Source organism: Schistocerca serialis, chromosome 4, assembly GCF_023864345.2.
Source record: "Schistocerca serialis cubense isolate TAMUIC-IGC-003099 chromosome 4, iqSchSeri2.2, whole genome shotgun sequence".
In the NCBI taxonomy this organism is placed as follows: Eukaryota; Metazoa; Arthropoda; class Insecta; order Orthoptera; family Acrididae; genus Schistocerca; species Schistocerca serialis.
The window spans coordinates 906,055,251-906,076,085 of record NC_064641.1 but is presented as its reverse complement, the minus strand read 5'-3'; the positions used below and the strand labels follow the sequence as shown (position 1 = coordinate 906,076,085).

Here is a 20,835-nt window from a genome sequence, read left to right as displayed (position 1 = left end):
AATCTTTTTCTCCTTGCTCTAAAATGCTCATGTCATATGTTTACATAGAAATTCTACTTGTTAAAAACATGTATATCAAGAGATTTTAATTTATTTTCTGCTTAGCTAATTCTTTTTGTATGTACATGTCAAAAGTGTGTCTCGGCATTTTGTTGTTTAAGAACTAGTTGTAGTACCTTTTGCAAGAGCATCTTTCCTAATTTCCAGGTAATGCCCAAGAAAAGGAAAACAGGCATCATGCAAGAACTGAGGTAGCAAGAAGATGGCCATCGCGGAAAAAGCATAGACACTCTCTACATCAGTTAGCTGACTCAAAATGCCAGACAACTTCAGATCCTGTATCAGATCAAGAAGATATGCGGCGAAAAAGTAGTACTATTGATAGTAAAAAAAGTAAAGAACATGGTGACAAGAAATCCAAGAAAACTCATTCGAAGAAGCACGTGACGTCAGACAAGCCAAACAATTTGCAGACTACATCAGAAACTAACACATGTAATTCCACTGGAAGTGGGAACCTTGGAGAAGAATCTTGTGTGGAAAGTGCACTGAGGAAGCGAATACTTGCAATGATGGCTGCCAAGTACAGTATTGATGGTACTCATGAAGGAGGATCCACCAATGACAGTCCAGGTGTAGAGTCTGAAGAGGGAATTGAAAAAGTATCTAAAGAGAATGTTGATGCTCAGGAATGCACTGGTGAAGGAAGTTCCTCGGCAAATTGTGAATTACCAGAAATTGAAATAATTGAGGTAGAAAAGAAAGTACCTGAAGTCATCACTTTGGATGACAGTGATGATGAGGTTCAAGAGGCACAAGTATCTATTAATGATGCTGATAAAACCCAAGAACTGAATAGAGTTGTATGCAGTCAGGAAAGATGTGAAGAGTTGCCATTATGTGACAGTTCAACGATGCAAGGGAGCATTGCACACGAGAACAGCCAGGATTGTACGAATTCTGAAGATACTGGAGGGAATGTTCAGGAAGCGAGACAGCTACAATTGGAAACACTTGTGGAGGAAGAGGGTAGTCGACATCAGGAAGAGGGCTTGTCAGAGCAAGGGAATGTGTGTCAGAAAGAAGCTTTGCAAGAGGAAGTGTGTTCACATCAGGTTGAATGTGTGCAGGGAGAAATGGCTGCTCACCAGAATAAATATGTGGAGGGGAACCAGAACTTGCACCAAGAAGTGACTACACTTGAAGTAGTTTCAAAAGCCAATGACAATGATGGAGTGATGGGGAGCTCTCATGAAAAAGATAGTGTGCAGAATGAACGACACTTGCATGTGGAAGAAAATGCAGAACAGGAAGAGAGTGAACAGCAGCAACAGCAAAGAAGTGAACAGCATGACACAACAGATGCAGTAAATGCTTCACAGGATCTGTTACCTGAAGATGAAGATCTGATACTATTAAGATTAGAAGCATTGCATTCCAGCAAAAATAAGGATCAGCGTTGTGTAGAAGACAGATCGAAAAGAGAAGAGGATGAAGTCCTGCAGTTGAGGTTAGAGGCACTGAGATCTGCTTATTTAAAGAAACATATGGCTAGAAAGCAGCATGGCTTGAGAATTAAACAGAGAAAAACTACTTCACCAAACAGTAAGTCTCCAGATCTATTAAGTCCATTAAATTCACCAGAACTTTATCCTGAAACATTGCCAAACAAACATTCAGAATTGTCTCACCAAATTTTGTCAGATTTGCCTCCTCTTCCACCAGACCCACCTCCTGATTTCAATTCAAGCACCATGAAGAAAGTGCAGGAGCCAGATGAAACTACAGCCCTTGTTGATATGGATGTATCCAACAGTGATGATGAAGGAAAAAGTGAAAGAAATATGCTTGTCACCTGCAAAAATAGTGTCACAGAAGCTTCTGTATCTAATGGAAGCTGTTTAACAGCACCAGGAACGGGATACTTGGCAGTATGCCCTGCCCCTGCAGTTTGTGAGTCTGTGACACTGGAAGATGCCCCAGATATGCTAATGCTTCAAAATGAACAAGCTGTTCATTTGAATCAATTGCAATGGTCACAACAGTTCCCTGGCTACAGATTCCCAGAACAGGGGCATTACAGCATTGGAGGTGCTGCCTTATACCCAACTTCTTTCTCTGAAGGTGCTCTTTTATCTTTACCCCCACCACCCCCACCTCCACCCCCTCCACCACCACCATCAGTTCCTCCTCTACCCCCAACATTGCCACCCCCACCTCCACCACCTCCTCCACCTACTGCAGTTCCTCCTCCGCCACCACCTCCAGGTGAAGAATCAACCAATTCGAGTGCTGATGTATTGACAGATTTTCAGGTGGAAGATGATTATGTCAGAGATGCTTCACGGGAAACAGTGGATGTCTCCACTTCAGAAAAACGTGAGTGTAATCCTGTTTTACACAATGTTTTGAATCAAGAGAACTTGAGTACTTCGAGTGTAAGGGAATCCAATCTTGAAAGCAGTAATTGTGAAATCAATCTGAAAAATGTTTCTGTTGAAGGCCCAGACATGCCTGACAAAAGTAACTGCCATTCACCTGCAAATTCTGGTAAACTGACTCCAGTGACAATGGTTCTGGAAGTCAGTGAGAAAATAGGTGATGAAAATCCTCGGAAGGATGGTCCAGTTTCTCCTCACATTGCAGAGCAAGGCGTAGATGTCAGTGGAAACAATGAGATGGCAAATAGTGTAAACTTCCAGAAACGTCCTTTTTGTACGATGGAAGTGACTGAGGTGGATGTGCACACCGAGCCAGATGCGGACCATGATGAGGAGACTGGATTAAATGATGTCAGATCAGATAACACAAGTGAAGGTGATCCAATGGATTTATCATCCATGATAGTTTTGGATGAAGTAGGCCCCACTTCCTCCCCAGAACCAGAGTATCCTGAGAAGATTTGCCTAACAGTGCTTGATGAGGTGGGACATGTTGACAGTATAGATGAAAATGAAGAGCTTTTACGTACTAAATTATTGGAAAGTATATGCGAGAAGTCTAGATCAGCAAAGCAAAAAGAAATTGGCAGTGAAAGCCAGTCACAGAAGCCTGTTTCGAGACAAAGTGCAATAGTAATTCCAAAAAAGTTACCATCTGTGAAGCGTGAGAAGAGTGTGGCTAAGTCTGTACATAATTCTACGCTGAGGACAAGAGGGGCCTTCAAGCGCAGTCTGAAACCGGCATTTACTAGGAGAAAATATAGCTCTCTCAGTCATAGACAGGAACAAGGATCTTCAGATAGGTTTAAAAAGCAGAAAGAGCTTGTAAGTTACAGAAAACCAGTTCGGAGATCTCAAACAAATAATGGTTCATTGCAAGTAACTGTTGCAATGACAGAAAGCAAGGGCAATAGTACCAAGAGAAAGATAATCCCTTTTGATGGAGGAAAAGCTGTGGAACGATTTGTTATACGCCTCGATGAGGACACAGACAGTGGTGAAGATGATGGAGGCAAACAAACTGTGAGCAGTGGAGAACATAGGGTTGTTCATATTAGTGAACATGCAAACAGTAAATTACAGAACTCTGCTCGGTCCTCAGAAATATTTCCTGTTTCTGGCTACAAGGAAGACAGTCAAAACTCAGAACCCACTGCCTTGTTACATGTTGAGGGGCCACTCGCTTGTAGTACGTTGGGTACTGAAGTAGTTCCTGCCGCTAAAGAATTTGAAGAGAGTCTTGACATACTGCTGAAGCAGGCTAGATCAGAGGCAGAGGCACGTGGAATGGGAGAAGTGAAATGTGTTGCAACAGCAAACAATCCGATACAAATTCATACAGTGGCAGATAATTCTCTGGTGCCAGGTTTGCAACGGAAAGACAGGACTGTTACCATAAGGGACATGCCATTGACTGCAACTCCTTTGGTAAGTAAAATTTAAAATGGCTTTGATAAAAAGTATTTATTTTCCTTGAAATTACACTAAATCTTTTTTGTTGTGTTTTTTATTCACAGGCTGTTAGATTTCTTCCGTCATCACGACAAGAAGAATATAGACGTTTGAAGGAGCAGTTAGCTTTGAAGCAAAGGCAACTCCAAACTACTATTGCAAAGCCTTCACTCCAGCTTTCCAGTACTGAAGTAAAAGGGGAAACTATGACTGTGAAGAAATCAACTCACAAATTAATACGAAAGAATGTTGCTCCTGGAGGCAAAAGTGTATTGATGTCAAAGGTTTCTCCAGTTGTGGTAACCCAAGGTCACGGCACAATAGGTACAGTCTCAAAGCAGGTGAATACTACATTAATGAAGACAAGCCAAAGTGTAACTAATATCAAGGCTGTTGCAGGAACTGCGTCAAATGAAATCACTAGAATAGGTTCACCTAACCGTAATATTGCTGATAAATTTAGAAATTTTTCATTAAATGTAAAAATTAGTGACAGTGGCACTAGAATTGTAGAAGCTTCAGGAATAAAAGTAAATGCACAAAATGCTAATTTGAGAACAGGTACTAGTCTTCCTGTAATAGAGCAGACAGATCTCAGGAGTAATAGCATTTCCCCAGTTGTAAAGCCTCCAATGAACTATAGCCCTAAAAGCATAAAAATGGAGCGCACCTTTTCCATCAAGTCTAAAGTTCTAGATATGCAACATAGCTCAGTTACATTGAAAAATAAGAATGTTGAATTACCTTCTGCAGGTAATCTCCTGAAGTCACCTAAGAATTTAATAGAAAGCAAAAATTCTCACAATGGTGGAAACAAAGAACTTTTAAGTAGTGCTGCTAAAACTTTAAGTGGTGTGCAGAAAGGGACTGATAAATCTTCTCCTGAGATCTTCAGTGTCTCAGCATCCACATCAGCAGTTCCAGCTAAGCAACAACCAATGATGCAGAAAGTGCCAAAGGATGTGCTAGAGAGCACTTCCTCTCAAGCAAATCAACCAATGCGTAAGGATGATAAAAGTGCACTTAACAGAACTGTACTTGAAGCAAGACAGTTGGAAGCTGCTGTTCGTGCAAAGTTACAAGATTATAGAAAAAGGAAAAGCACGGTAGAAAGCAAAAAACAAATGGGTAACATAGCTACACAAGTTTCTAGCCCTATGCGTAAAACTTCTGTGGAGCAGAGAAAATTTAATGCGGGCAGTCTCTTGAATTCTGAGTGTGTTAAACACAAAAGTGTTGCAGAAACCTCAAGTACTTCGGACCAGTCGTGTGGAAAAGGATCAAATTCCAATACAGAACCCGACAAGGGAAGCAATGTTCAGCTGATGCAGCTGGAGAATAATCTTCTTAAGGAAAGGTGAGCAAAGAATTTGCTTAAAAAAAGAAATGTTACAGGTGTAATTTCCTTTAGTAAGTCTATGCCACAATTTTATCTGCAACCTGAAATTGCTTCATTGTCTAAATGATCTGTAAAATTTTAAGAAGTGCTCAAAACTGTTGAAGAGCATCACTTGCATTTAGTTATTTCATATATCTGGTTACTTTGACAGTATTGTAAAAAAAATCCTTAAAAAAAGAGAAATCTTACTACTGAAACATTTCAGAACTTGAAGCTATTTTAATATAGAAGTTGAAAGATTTTAAAAAGAGAAGGTTAGATGGTATTGAAGTTGAAACAAAAAAAATTCAATTTAATTTGTGTTATCTGTAGTACTTTCAAAACTTCCAGCCTTCATTGTAATTTATGCACTTTTATTGCCTGCACCTGTTCTTCAGGTATACCATAAATCTAAATGCTCACATGTTTACATCTATAGTCTGCAAACCACCATGACCCCCCTGCGGCTCCGGGGATTAGAATAGGCCCGAGGTATTCCTGCCTGTCGTAAGAGGCGACTAAAAGGAGTCCCTCCCCCTCAAGGGGGTAGTTAGCGCCTGCGTCCGGAGACGGACGGTTCCACGACCTCTATTTGCGGTCATTTTGCTTTTTCACTTCTCGTTTCTTCCTTCCTTTGGTTGGTTCCTTTCTTTGCTCTTCTCCACCTCACTGTCTTCCTTACTCTTTCCCTTGTCTTCTTCTCCTTGCCTTCTCATTGCCTTCTTCTCCTTGCCTTCTCTGGTCTCCGCCTCGGCGTTTGAGACAGTCTGTCCTCTCTCTCCCTCTCTCTTCTTTTTCCTCTTCTTCCTTCCTCCCTGTGCGCGCCTGAAGGCCGACCCACGCGTTCGCACGTGTAGCTGGTGACGGGGTAATGCGTAATTCCCCGCCCTGGGTAGACATGTAAGGCACGCACGTACCCCCTGGTAAAGGCCAGGCCCAGGGAGGGGTGATTGCCTGAGCTGATACCTTCTGACCATGCTGATTGGTCCCTCCGTCTGTTTCTCGGGAGGTGTGACCTGGGATGTAAACATTCACCTAAGGCGGGAGTGCCCTCTGAGAGGGTCCCCACAAGGAAGGAGCGCGCCATCGGAGACGCTGGCAATCATGGGGGATTCCTCTGCAATGGATTTCACTCCATCTCTTTCGACTTCTGCCCAAAAACGGAAACTTGACGAGCCACCAGTGACCAAAGTACTACCGCCTGCCCCACAGTTCCTCGTCGTTTCTCGATCTGAGGACAGAAAGGATTTTTCCTCTGTCAACCCTTTCGTTATCCAGAAGGGCGTAGATGCCATAGCCGGATCTGTCAAATCTTGTACCAGGTTGCGTAACGGTACCTTATTACTAGAAACTGAGAGTGCCTTTCAGGCACAAAAACTGCTTCGGGCCACACTCCTGTACACGTTCCCTGTCCGGGTGGAGGCTCACCGAACTTTGAATTCGTCTCGTGGTGTGGTCTATACTAGATCCCTCGACGGATTGACTGACGAGGAGATTCAGTCTTTCCTCGCTGAGCAGGGCGTGACGGCTGTCCATAGGGTCATGAAAAAGGTCAACAATGACCTTGTACCGACCCGGACACTTTTCTTGACCTTTGATAGTGTTAAGCTGCCATCGCACATCAAGGCGGGCTACGAGGTTATTTCTGTTCGCCCCTATGTCCCGACACCTACGCGCTGCTACCAGTGTCAGCGTTTCAATCACACTCGACAGTCTTGTTCCAATGCGGCTAAATGTGTCACTTGTGGCAGGGATGCCCATGAGGGCGACTGTCCACCTCCGTCTCCTCGTTCTGTGAACTGTCAGGGTGACCATGCCACATCCTCCCGCGACTGTCCTGTCTATAAGGAAGAATGCTGTATCCAAGAAATTCGGGTCAAAGAGAAAGTGTCCACCTCGGCTGCTCGCAAGCTATTGGCTAGTAGGAAGCCCACGCTGCTCCCAGCGGGGAAATACAGTACTGTCATCGCCTCTCCTCGGACTACCAGGGAGGTGGCAACCCAGACATGCGATCTGACCTTCAGCACCACGGTCGTCCGTTCGGCCAGTGCTAAGATTGCGCGGTCGACGTCTCCTCTTCCTCCCATCACCCCACAGACACCAGCCCCTTCATCAGCTTCTGCTAAGACGAAGACCCAGAAGTCAGATGCACGGGCCTTCAAGAAGGAACCGTCCCGTGCAGACTTCCTACGTACCTCGACCTCCCAGCCTTCGACCGGTACTTCCACCAAACGACCTTCCAAGAAGGCTCATAGGAAGCACAGTTCTCCTTCTCCGCCATGGCGCATTTCTTCTCCTGCGCCACCCAGCGGTTGCCGCCCCAGGCCGTCATCCGTTTCGCCTGGCCGCACCGCTGGTAGCCGAACATCTGGCCGTTCACCGGCGGAGGAAGCTCCCCCTCCCGGCCATCTTACCAAGATGGCCGATGAACCTATAGACCCAATGGACGATGACTGTCCGCCTACTGATAGCGGCGGCAGTGCTCGCTCGAAGCCAGGCCCTCAGCGGCCTTCGAGGTGACCCCTTCTTTCATCTTCCCTTTTTTCTTACGATGGCACTTATTCACTGGAATATTCGCAGCATTCGCTCCAACTGTGAGGACTTGAAGTTGCTGCTCCGCTTGCACCGTCCGCTCGTCATAGTCCTCCAGGAAACGAAGCTACGCCCATGCGTTAAAAGTGCCTTGGCACACTACACCTCTGTGCGTTTTGACCTACCCCCTGTGGTAGGTATTCCGGCTCATGGAGGGGTTATGTTGCTGGTCCGGGATGATATTTACTACGATCCCATCACATTGCACACCGGCCTGCAGGCAGTTGCCATCCGCATTACTCTCCCCACTTTTACATTTTCCATTTGTACCGTTTACACTCCATCGTCATCTGCCGTTACCAGGGCAGAGATGATGCAGCTTATTGCTCAACTACCTGCCCCGTTTTTGTTCACTGGAGACTTCAATGCCCACCATCCCCTTTGGGGCTCTCCGGCATCCTGCCCGAGGGGCTCCCTGTTAGCAGACCTTTTCAACCAGCTCAATCTTGTCTGCCTCAATACTGGCGCCCCTACTTTTCTTTCGGACACATCTCACACCTATTCCCATTTAGACCTCTCTATATGTACTACCCAACTTGCACGCCGGTTTGAGTGGTATGCACTTTCTGATACATATTCGAGCGACCACTTCCCGTGTGTTATCCATCTCCTGCAGCATACCCCCTCCCCGTGCTCATCTAGTTGGAACATCTCCAAAGCAGAGTGGGGACTCTTCTCTTCCAGGACGACCTTTCAGGATCAAACCTTCACAAGCTGCGATCGTCAGGTCGCACACCTCACGGAAGTCATTCTCACTGCTGCTGAATATTCCATCCCTCACCCTACTTCTTCTCCACCGGTCCCCTGGTGGACCGCAGCATGTAGAGACGCTTTACGTGCTCGTCGACGTGCTTTACGCACCTTTAAACGCCACCCTACAGTGGCGAATTGTATCACTTATAAACGATTACGTGCACAGTGTCGTCGTATTATTAAAGAAAGCAAGAAAGCCAACTGGGCTGCTTTTGCAAGCACCTTCAACAGTTTTACTCCTTCTTCTGTTGTCTGGGGTAGCCTGCGCCGGCTATCTGGCACTAAGGTCCACTCACCAGTTTCTGGCTTGATGGTCGCGAATGGCGTCCTTGTGGCCCCGGAGGATGTCTCCAATGCCTTTGTCCGCTTTTTCACAGATGTTTCGAGCTCCACTCATTACCACCCTGCCTTCCTCCCCCGCAAACAGGCAGAGGAGGCTAGGCCACCTAACTTCTGCTCCTCGAATCGTGAAAGTTATAATGCCCCATTCACCATGCGGGAACTCGAAAACGCACTTGCCTGGTCACGGTCCTCCGCTCCAGGGCCTGATTCTATTCATATTCAGATGCTGAAGAACCTTTCTCCTGCGGGTAAAGGTTTTCTTCTTCGTACTTACAATCGCATCTGGATTGAGGGACATGTTCCCGCATGCTGGCGCGAGTCTATTGTCCCGATTCCTAAGCCGGGGAAGGACAAGCACTTGCCTTCCAGTTATCGACCCATCTCGCTTACCAGCTGTGTCTGCAAAGTGATGGAGCAAATGGTTAACTCTCGTTTGGTTTGGCTGCTCGAGTCTCGACGCCTACTTACCAATATACAATGTGGATTTCGTAGGCGCCGCTCCGCTGTTGACCATCTGGTTACCTTGTCGACCTTCATTATGAATAACTTCTTGCGGAAGCGCCCGACCACGGCTGTGTTCTTTGATTTGGAGAAGGCTTACGACACCTGTTGGAGGGCGGGCATTTTCCGCACCATGCATACATGGGGTCTTCGCGGTCGCCTCCCTCTTTTTATTTGTTCCTTTTTAATGGATCGACAGTTCAGGGTACGTGTGGGTTCTGTCCTGTCAGACACCTTTTACCAGGAGAATGGGGTGCCACAGGGCTCAGTTTTGAGCGTCGCTCTCTTCGCCATCGCGATCAATCCAATAATGGATTGCCTCCCAGCTGATGTATCAGGCTCCCTTTTCGTGGACGATTTTACCATCTATTGCAGCGCGCAGCGTACATGTGTCTTGGAGCGCTGTCTTCAGCGTTCTCTTGACCGTCTTTACTCCTGGAGTGTCGCCAATGGCTTCCGTTTTTCTGCCGAGAAGACGGTCTGTATTAACTTCTGGCGCTACAAGGAGTTTCTCCCACCGTCCTTACGACTCGGTCCCGTTGCTCTCCCATTCGTGGAGACAACAAAATTTTTAGGTCTTACATTTGACAGGAAACTTAGCTGGTCTCCACGTGTCATATTTGGCTGCCCGTTGTACCCGTTCTTTAAATGTCCTCCGTGTTCTCAGCGGTATGTCGTGGGAAGCGGATCGAACCGTCCTACTTCGTCTATATCGGTCGATCGTCCGCTCCAAGCTGCATTATGGGAGCTTCGTATACTCCTTTGTACGGCCATCCATCTTACGCCGCCTCAACTCCATACAACATCGGGGTTTACGACTTGCGATCGGAGCGTTTTATACTAGTCCCGTAGAGTGTCTTCATGCTGACGCTGGCGAATTGCCACTCACCTACCGGCGCGATATACTGCTGTGTCGGTATGCCTGTCGGCTACTGTCAATGCCCGACCACCCGTCTTATCGTTCCTTTTTTGACGACTCTCTCGACCGTCAATACGGGTTGTATGTCTCTGCCCTGCTACCCCCTGGAGTTCGCTTTTGTCGCCTCCTTCAACACCTTAATTTTTCACTCCCTGCAACCTTTCGAGTGGGCGAGAGCCACGCGCCACCTTGGCTCCAGGCTCAGGTTCGCGTTCACCTTGACCTCAGCTCGCTCCCAAAAGAGGTTACCCCCGGTTCGGTCTACCACTCCCGTTTTGTCGAACTTCGTTCGAAGTTCATTAATATGACCTTCATTTATACAGATGGCTCAAAGACCAATGATGGGGTCGGGTGTTCCTTTATTGTCGGGCACAAAGTTTCAAATACCGGCTCCATGGCCATTGTTCGGTCTTCACAGCTGAGCTCTTTGCCCTCTACCGGGCTGTTCTTTACATCTGCCGCCACCGACATTCTGCTTATGTCATCTGCTCCGATTCCCTGAGTGCCATCCAGAGCCTCAGTGATCCGTATCCGGTTCACCCTTTCATGCACCGGATCCAACGCTCTCTTCAGCAGCTGGTGGACGTCGGTTCTCCGGTTAGCTTTATGTGGGTTCCGGGCCATGTTGGTATCCCTGGGAACGAAGCTGCCGATGCCGCGGCCAAGGCTGCGGTCCTCCAGCCTCGGACAGCTTCTTGTTGTGTCCCTTCGTCGGATTGTAGCAGGGTAATATGTCGGCGCATTTTATCGCTGTGGCATGCTGATTGGGCTGCACTTACAGACAACAAGCTTCGGGCCTTGAAACCTCTTCCCGCGGCTTGGACATCCTCCTCCTGCCCTTCTTGGCGGGAGGAGGTCGTTTTGGCTCGGTTACGAATAGGACACTGCCGGTTCAGCCATCGCCGTCTGCTGACGACTGCGCCGGCGCCGTTCTGCCCAAATGGGCAATTGCTGACGGTCCGCCACATTTTAACGTCCTGTCCGGATTTTAACACACTGCGTCTTGATCTTGGCCTGCCATGTACTCTAGATGCCATTTTAGCGGATGACCCACGAGCAGCTGCTCGCGTTCTTCGTTTTATCAACTTGACAAACCTCTCTAAGGACATTTGATTATGCTGTTTTTTTTTAATCCTATGCCTGTCAGTCTGTCTTTTATCGTGTTTTCCCTTTTATTTGTTGTTTTAAACTTGTGCCTCGCGGTGCATTCTTAACGTAGTCTGGGCGCTAATGACCATTGAAGTTGTGCGCCCTAAAACCACAAAAGATACCTCATTGTGTTTGAAATGAGAATATGTTCTACGATGAAGTGCCAAATAAACTGGTATAGGCATGTATATTCAAATACAGTGACATGTAAACAGGCAGAATACGGCACTGTGGTCAGCAACACCTGTATAAGACAACAAATGTCGGGTGCAGTTGTTAGATTGGTTACTGCTGTTAAGTGATGGGTTATCAAGATTTAAGGGAGTTTGAATGTGGTGTTATAGTCGGCAGCGCACGAGTGATGGGACACAGCATCTCAGAGGTAGCGATGAAGTGAGGATTTCCCATATGACCATTTCACAAGTGCACCACATATATCAGGAATCCGGTAAAACATCAAATCTCCAACATTGCTGCGGCCGGACATAGATCCTAGAAGCATGGGTCCAACAACGATTGAAGAGAATCGTTCAGCGTGACAAAAGTACATCCCTTCCGCAAAGTACTGGAGATTTCAGTGCTGGGCTATCAACAAGTGTCATCGTGTGAATCATGGGCTTTTGGAGCTGAAGGCCCACTGGTGTACCCTTGATGACTGCACAACACAGCTTGACTCCTCAACTGGACCCATCAGTACCAACATTGGGCTGTTGATGACTGGAAACATGTTTCACGGTCGGACGAGTCTTGTTTCAACTTATATCAAGCAGATAGATGTGTATGGGCATGGAGACAACCTCATGAATCCATGGACCCTGCATGTCAGCAAGGGACTGTTCAAGCTGGTGGAGGCTCTGTAATGGTGTGGTGTGTGTGTGCAGTTGGAGTGATATGGGACCCCTGATACGTCTAGATACGACTCTTGATGGATGACACTTACATAAGCTTCCTGTCTGATCACCTGCGTATATTCTTGTCCCTTGTGCATTCAGACAGACTTGGGCAATTCCAGCAGGACAATGCAACACCCCACAGGTCCAGAATTGCTAAAGAGTGGATCCAGGAACACTCTTCTGAGTTCAAACACTTTCACTGGCCACCAAACTCCCCAGAATGTTATGAAGCATAAGTGGTATGCCTTGTAAAGTCCTTAGAAATCTCCACCTCGTCATACTCTTAGGGATTTATGGACAGTCGTGTAATATTCATGGTATCAATTCCCTCCAGCACTACTTCAGACATTAGTTGAGTCCATGCTCTGTCATGTTGCGGCACTTCTGCATGCTTGTGGGGGCCCTACATGATATTAGGGAGGTGTACCAGTTTCATTGGCTCTTCAGTGTAAGATTCTACAATAAATTGATGTCAAGAACGTTGGATAGTAGTGTTGTGGATCACTTCTACTACCGTTCTTGTAGATGGCTGCAACCTGGGCCTTTTTTCAAGAGCTTGGCGCAGTTTTTTTGTTTGAGGGATCTGTGATAAACTATAATTAGAAGAGTGACTAACTGGGACGCAAATTCAGTGTAGAATCTGACGGGTTCCATCGGGGCCTGGAATTTTGTTCAATTTTAACGATTTCAGCTATTTCTCAACACCACTGACACAAATACTTATTTCATTCATCTCTTCAGCAGTATTAGGTTTAAATTGGGGCAGTTCTCCTGGGTTTTGAGGGCCATTCTCACAGGTTTTCTGTTGTAAAGGAAAATTTGAAAATGGCTTTTGCTTTGTTACCCTGAATTTCAGTTCCTGTCTCATTCACTTTGGGGCTACTTTGGTGCTGTTAACAGCCTTCACATATGACTAGAATTTCTTTGGATTTTGTGAAATGTCATTTAATACTATTTTGTTGCGGTAGTCTTGAAGGCATCATGCATTGCTTTCTTGACAGCCAAATGTGTTCCATTCAGCATCTCCTTATCTATAGCCCTACACTTTGTTTTACACCTGTTATGCAGCAATCTCAGTTTCCGTAGAAGTTTCTTTAAAGTGACTGTATACCATGGAGGTACCCTCCCATTATGAACTGTTCTACGGGGTACATATCTATACAATGCATCGTCAACAATTCTTTTAAACTTGAGCCAGAGTTCCTCTACATGCTCCTGCCCTATGCTCAAAGTGCCAAGTTCCTTATTGAGATATGACACTACTGATTTTTTTCTCTAGTTTACTGAACATTTATAACTTTCTGCTTGTTTTCATTGTCCTTTGTACTTTGGTAATCATTGTTACCACAACCACGTAATGGTCATTGATATCCGATTCGATGTGGACATCCTCAGAGATATCAGACCTGTTTGTTGCCATTAGATCCAGTATATTTCCATAATAAATGAGTTTTCTAACTACCTCTTCTTGGTAGTTTTCACAGAAGGCATTTAGTAAAGTTGCACAGTATGGCTTATCACGCCCACCACTAACAAAACTGATTTTTCCAGTTAATTGTTGGATGTTAAAAAGTCTCCACTTATGATTACAATATGATTGGGGAATTTGCATACGAGTGAGTTTTCGGTTACAACAGATGAGTCTGATGGGCGATAGAATTGTTTATCATTTTATGCCCACCCCTGATTCTGAGTCTTGGCCAAACAGTTCCACATGCAGCTTCAGTTTCTGTCTTGGTCGATTTGAGTTTCTTATCTACTGTGACAAATGCACCACGTCCATTTCCCATGTGCCTCTCCTTTCAATATACACTTAAATTTTCACCAAAAATCTCACTGCTTTCAATTTCAGGTTTGTCACCTTTCTGTACCTAGTATTATGTGAGCTTCACTGCTTTTCATGAGTGCTTCAAACTCGTGCACGTTGTTGCGAATGCTTTTGCAGCTTACCATTAGGATTTTAATACTTTCACCTGTGGGAGGAATTTCTTTTGATTGTACACTGATACTTCTGAGTTTCCTTCAGCTGTCGTTATCTGGATTGGATGGAGAGTCGTCTAATCTAAAATACCTTTGTGTAAACCCTACACACAGTCAGCTACCTGAGTAGCAGCCTCTGGTTCAGTCCTTCCACTGGACTCAGAACCAAAGGGTCACAATCAGTTCTGTGGAAAATGATGCAATTTGCGAGCTTTGTTAAAGCTCCATACGCAAGGCTAGTCTTTTCAACCTTCTCTGCCAGTCACCATACTGACCCAAGGATGACCTCAGAGCCCAGACAACTGGCATAATTTGTTCCAACATGTGCCACAATCTGCAGTTGGTTGCACCCTGTTCCCTCAATGACTGCTGGAATAGTCCCTTCAACATGTTGATTATTCATTGCCTCATCATCATGTGTTAATTTTGAACAAATATTTTGTAACATTTTTTGTTTGTTTGGTATGACACCTGCCAAAGATATTTAGTATACATCAAGTCATGGAACAAACATCATCATATGTTTTCATCGTGTTAACAATGTCGAATTTTGTACCAAAAAGTGATGATTTGTGGAAAGCATTAATTTTTTGTTTTCATTTGAAAAAAAGTGCTGCAGAGTTGCATCGAATGCTTGTCAAGGCATATGGTGATCATGCTCTATCAGAAGCAACATGCAAAAGATGGTTTCAATGGTTCAGAAATAATGAGTTTGATCTAAGAAATGAAGAACGTGGAACACCACCAAGAGAGTTCGAAGACACCGAATTGCAAGCAATATTGGATGAAGATGATACTTTCAGTCAGAAGCAAATGACAGCAATGCTAAATGTTGCACAGCAAACAATTTCTGACCATTTGAAAGCTATGGGAAAGATCCAAAAGTGTGGAAAACGGGTGCCACATGAATTGAATGAAAGACAGATGGAAAACCGAAAAACCATTTGTCAAATTTTGCTTCAAAGACATGAAAGCAAATCAATTTTGCATTGAATTGTTACTGGCGATGAAAAATGGACTTATTTTAAGAATCCTAAACGGGAAAAATCATGGGTTAATCCGGGACAGCCATCAACATCGACTGCAAAACCAGATCGATTCGGCAAGAAGACAATGCTCTGTGTTTGGTGGGATCAGAAAAGTGTGGTGTATCATGAGCTTCTAAAACCCGGTGAAACTGTGAATACTAACCGCTACAGACAACAGATGATCAGTTTGAACTATGCATTGATTGAAGAAAGACCAGAATGGGCCAGAAGACATGGCAAAATAATTTTTTTACACGACAATGCACCTGCACACAAAGCAAAACTGGTTCAGGATACAATCAAAACACTTGGCTGGGAGCTGCTACCCCACCCGCTGTATTCACCAGACTTGGCCCCTTCCAACTACCATTTGTTTTCATCAATGGGACACGCATTGGCTGAGCAACACTTCGATTCCTACGAAGAAGTCGAAAATTGGGTGTATGATCGGTTTGCTTCAAAAGATGACCATTTCTATTGGTGAGGTGCCCACAAACTGCCAGAAAGGTGATCAAATGTATAGAAAACAATTGTCAGTACTTTGAGTAAAATGTTTTTACTTTTCAGTTCAAAATTAGTGTTTCATTTTCACAAAAAACGCTCATTTAATACCAGTACACCTGGTATGTACCATTTCCATTACTACCTGAGATAAATTAAATCACTAGCAAATACACACATATTGGCAGTTGAGTTACGCCTAGTCAGAATTAGGCGTATGTAGTTATATTGTTCCCTGAAGAATGTTGCTACATTTTGGCCAAATTTTTGTCATTTTGAATGACATTGGCTTGTATCACCAGAATAGTTTTGAATTGGACTTAATTTTTATAAATGATTCGTGACTCATCATAGGGTAATTACATTTGGTTTGATTTCTTACTGTCTTTTATCTTTTTATCGATATTACATGTAAAATATGTGTAAAACACTGAGTGTTGACAACTTTTTGTTCGGAAATGAACTTGTTCCATTAACTCACAGTACTTGCTGTTGACGATTTCCACTTTACCCGTCATCTTCAATCTTACATTTAGTACTGAGTTTCTCTTCCAAGTTTGTTGCCAGGCAGTATTATTGCATTGTTCAGTGCTTTGTCTTGCACATATGGTGACTGAATATTAATAAACTTTCCAATATTTGAGGATGAAGACAGTAGAACATTAACTGATAGTGTTTTCTTTGATGAAGCTCATAACAAGAAAATAACTGTATACCTACTAACTAGTGTCTTCTCTGACAATGATGCACAGTTAGGATAAATGAGAAGTTCCTTGCAGTATAGATACTATTCAGTGGAAATGGGCTAAAATAATTGATTTCAGGATGAACATCTTTAAGAATAGTGTGCAAAGATGAATTGGGATAAGATTTGTGATAAACCAAATGGCAACATAAAATTTAATCTCTAACATTATAAATTCATATCATTATTTGAGAATAGTTTTGCAAATACACTTACCAGAAATGCCATTAAACAGCCACATAAAAAAACCATGGATCACTAGAGGGATTAAAGTTTTTTGTGAAAGGAAAAGAGAATTGTATATATCGCCAAGAATGAGTAAATGTCCTACAGTCATTGTACCCTTCAATAAGTATGTAGAAGTACTAAGGAAAGTTATTGAAAAATCAAGAAACATGCACGTTGTCAGAAATCAGTAATTATGACTAAAAACTTAAGGCTACATGAACTATAGAAAAGGAAGAAAGAGGACAAGAAGCCACAGAACAGGAAACATCACTATTAATTTAAATGGAAGGGCTATAAGTGGTGATTCACAGGCAGCAAACATGTTTAATAACATTTTTTAACTGTAGTATTAAATATAGGGACAAAAAACAGTTAAAGAAAAAGACCCGGGGTATGTTGAAGAAGCAACTTACATAAAATTCGATCATATGGCTGTCTCACCTACTTCTTCCAAAATTAAGAAAATTATATGTTCTGTCAAAAATAAAAGCTCATCTGGATTTGACAGAGTTTTCAACAGCCCCCAACTGTGTTTCCAACAGCCCCCAATAATAAGTGCTGCCTTTTCTGAAATATATAAGGTATCACTAATTCTGGCCATTTTTCCAGAGAGATTGAAGTATTGCATTGTTAAACCGCACTAGGAGAGATGTCAGTAACTACTGACCTGTTTCACTACTGTCATTTTCCAAAATTTTTGAGAAGGTGATGTATTCTAGAATAGTACCCCACCTTAGCAACAATAATATACTTCATAAATCACAGTTTCCATTTCAGAAGAGTTTCTGAACTAAGAATGCCATTCTCACATTCACTCAACAAATTTAAAAGTGCTCAATAACAAAACAGCACAAGCTGGTATTTTCTGTGTCTATCTACTGCAGTTGACTGTTTAAATCAATATCCTCCTGGCTATACTGAGGTTTTATGGAATTAATGGTGTAGCTAACCAATGGATGTCATCTAAATTTAATAATCTGACCAATTAAGAAGGGGAGATTCTTTGACTGGGAAGAAATCACGTACAGGATTTCGCAAGGCTCAATCTCTGTCCACTATTGTTTCTCATATATGTAAACGACCTTCCATCAATTACACAAAACTCAGAGTTGGTTAATTTCACTGGTGACACTGGTATTGTAATCAATAAATAAACACGTACATGCATGATGTACATACATACTGGTGACAATTATTGAGCTATATGAAATAAAATTATCACAACTTTTGACCAATTGTATTAGGACGTTCAAAGTGCGCTGGTTGGTCGTGGGACATGATGGGAATTGGTATGCGCCTGCATGGTTTTGTTTAGCGATGAAGCCCACTTCCACTTGGATGGGTTTGTCAACAAGCAAAATTGGCGATCTGAGAATCCACATTTCGTGATCAAGAAGTATCTTCATCCGCTGCAAGTGACTGCCATGTGCGATGTTTAGTCACGGAATTATCGATGTGATATTCCTTAATGGCACAGTGAAGGTTTTGGTAGATGATTTCATCTCCATTATCCAAAGTGACCCTGATTTCAATAGGACATGGTTCATCCAAGGCGAAGCTTGACACCATCAAAGCGGGAAAGCGTCTGATGTCCTGGAGGAGCACTTAGGAGACCGTATTTTGGCTTTGGGGTACCCAGAGGCCACTTTCATGCTCCTCGATTTCCTGCCATATTCTCCGGGTCTGAACACATGGGACTCCTTTTTGTGGGGCTATAGGAAAGACAAGGTGTACAACAATAACCCCAAAACCATTGCAGAGCTGAAAACAACCATTCAGGAGCATTTATGTTTCGACACATCAGCGGGCCATGCAGAATTTTGCTATTCGTCTGCGCCACTTCATCGCCAATGACGGCAGGCATGTTGGACATGTCATAACCCAAATCTGAATACCCTGCCCAAACTCTTTGTCTTTAAATATGTCTGCTTGTGTCTGTATATGTGTAGATGGATATGTGTGTGTGTGCGAGTGTATACCCGTCCTTTTTTCCCCCTAAGGTAAGTCTTTCCGCTCCCGGGATTGGAATGACTCCTTACCCTCTCCTTTAAAACCCACATCCTTTCGTCTTTCCCTCTCCTTCCCTCTTTCCTGATGAGGCAACAGTTTGTTGCGAAAGCTTGAATTTTGTGTGTATGTATGTGTCTGTTTGTGTTTCTATCGACCTGCCAGCGCTTTCGTATGGTAAGTCACATCATCTTTGTTTTTAAATATACCTGTAATGACGTTTACATGTTGAATAAAGTGTGTGTACACTGTAGTTTGTGACTGAATTATGTTTTTTTATATAGTCAATATGTTCCACGCTGTACATAACAGCAATAGAAGAAGTGGTAAACAATGTTTCTGAAAGTATTATTGAATAGTTTTCTGTAATGGTCTCACTTTAGATTAAAAAATTTTTTTTTTAAAAAAATAGTAATGTATTCCGTTCTTAACATTTAAAGTTACTACAAAAAATTGTATGTGTAACACATGAAGGAAAAATGACAACTAGGGTGAAAAAAAAATTTTTGGTGTCCACCTTGATGAGAATTTAAATAGAAAAACACATTTTGGAACTTGTAAAACAATTAATGTCACCCACCATTGCATTTTGAAACATTGCAAATCTTAGGTGAGACAAATTAGCAAGTTCACATGTTCTCTTTATTTTCACTCTGTAGTGTCATAAGGAACAATGTTTTGGGCAACTCATCTTTAAAATCTTCATTGCTCAAAAATGTGTTGCAAGAAAGTGTGGTGCTGACCTACAGTCATCTTGCAGGTGTCTTATGTCTTTGGACTACTGCTTCACTGTATATTTCTTCCCTCATGAAGTTTGTTCTAAATACCACAGTCAACTGCTACTCAAAAGGAACAATGATGTACATAATTACAAGATGTGGGAAAAAAAATTACATTCTTTACTCCATGTTAAGGTTGTCTTTGACACAAAATGGGACACACAATACTGCCACCAAAATTTTTGGTTGCTTAGCTAGTGATATAAACCGTCTGATAGACAGCAAAGTTAAATTTGAAAACAAACTGAAAAAGTTTCTCTGTGATAATTCCTTCTATTTCCTAGAAGAATTTCTGATTTTGTGATGTGTAAAAGCTGATGGGTAGAAATTAACAGCTCACAACACAACTAAAAAAGGTGGATGAGAAAGCCTGTAGCCAGGTTTACAAATTAGCATTTTTGAATGTATAAGACTCATTCCACATCACATAAAAATGATCGACAGAATTTGAAACTTCTACTACAGGCATTTTTACTGTTGTGAAGGTATTTTCACAGAAAAAAAGGTAGTTGAGGTGACAGCCTGACTGTATCGTAATTGAGTTATTACTCTTTTTACTGTCCACTGGAGACCATACACCAAGGTATCCAGAAAATTTCCCAAAAATCAGAAATTTTGTTGGTGTTTGGAGTAACTCTGTAGATCTTTGCTGCTGGGCTCTTAAGAATTATGAAGACTATTTCAGAAATCTACAATCTGAGGTGGCACAGTGGTCAATGCACATCACTTTAATTTGGGGGAAGATGGCTTCGAAAGAAATGTATGTTCCTTTATTATTTCAGTACCAAACATTTTAATTCCTATGACAGTCTGACACAAGTAATCAATAACTCCCATCCTCAATGATTTTTGCTGCATGTGGTATTTGTATCGGGGCAGCATATTGTATGATAAACACTCAAACAAGCTAACCTTTGGCCAGGGAGATGGGACCTGAGCTCTGCAAATTAGCTTGCTTCCATCACTGTTTCCATTGATGTGCTGAGGGTATCAGACATTTCGTATGATAACTGCCAGACGTTGTAGAATTGCATTGGGATCTGAAAAGGCTTTTGATACAGTTTTGAAGAAGCTGTGAAATATAATTTTTTTGGGGAGATGGTTGTTGATTACGAATTTCAACTTTATGATGTTGAATTTTCCTGAA

At 43.1% G+C, this 20,835-nt stretch overlaps 1 protein-coding gene across 1 annotated transcript in view; it reads left to right on the top strand.

Moving 5' to 3' along the window:
* Positions 1-2,176: 2,176 nt before the first annotated feature.
* Positions 2,177-20,835, top strand: part of LOC126473580 (uncharacterized) — a 76,900-nt gene continuing 58,241 nt past the window's right edge. The window contains exons 1-2 of the mRNA XM_050100725.1: positions 2,177-3,869; positions 3,959-5,250. Of these exons, the coding sequence (XP_049956682.1) occupies positions 2,511-3,869; positions 3,959-5,250 (2,651 nt within the window). The 5' untranslated portion in view covers positions 2,177-2,510. The remainder of the gene's footprint in view (positions 3,870-3,958; positions 5,251-20,835) is intronic.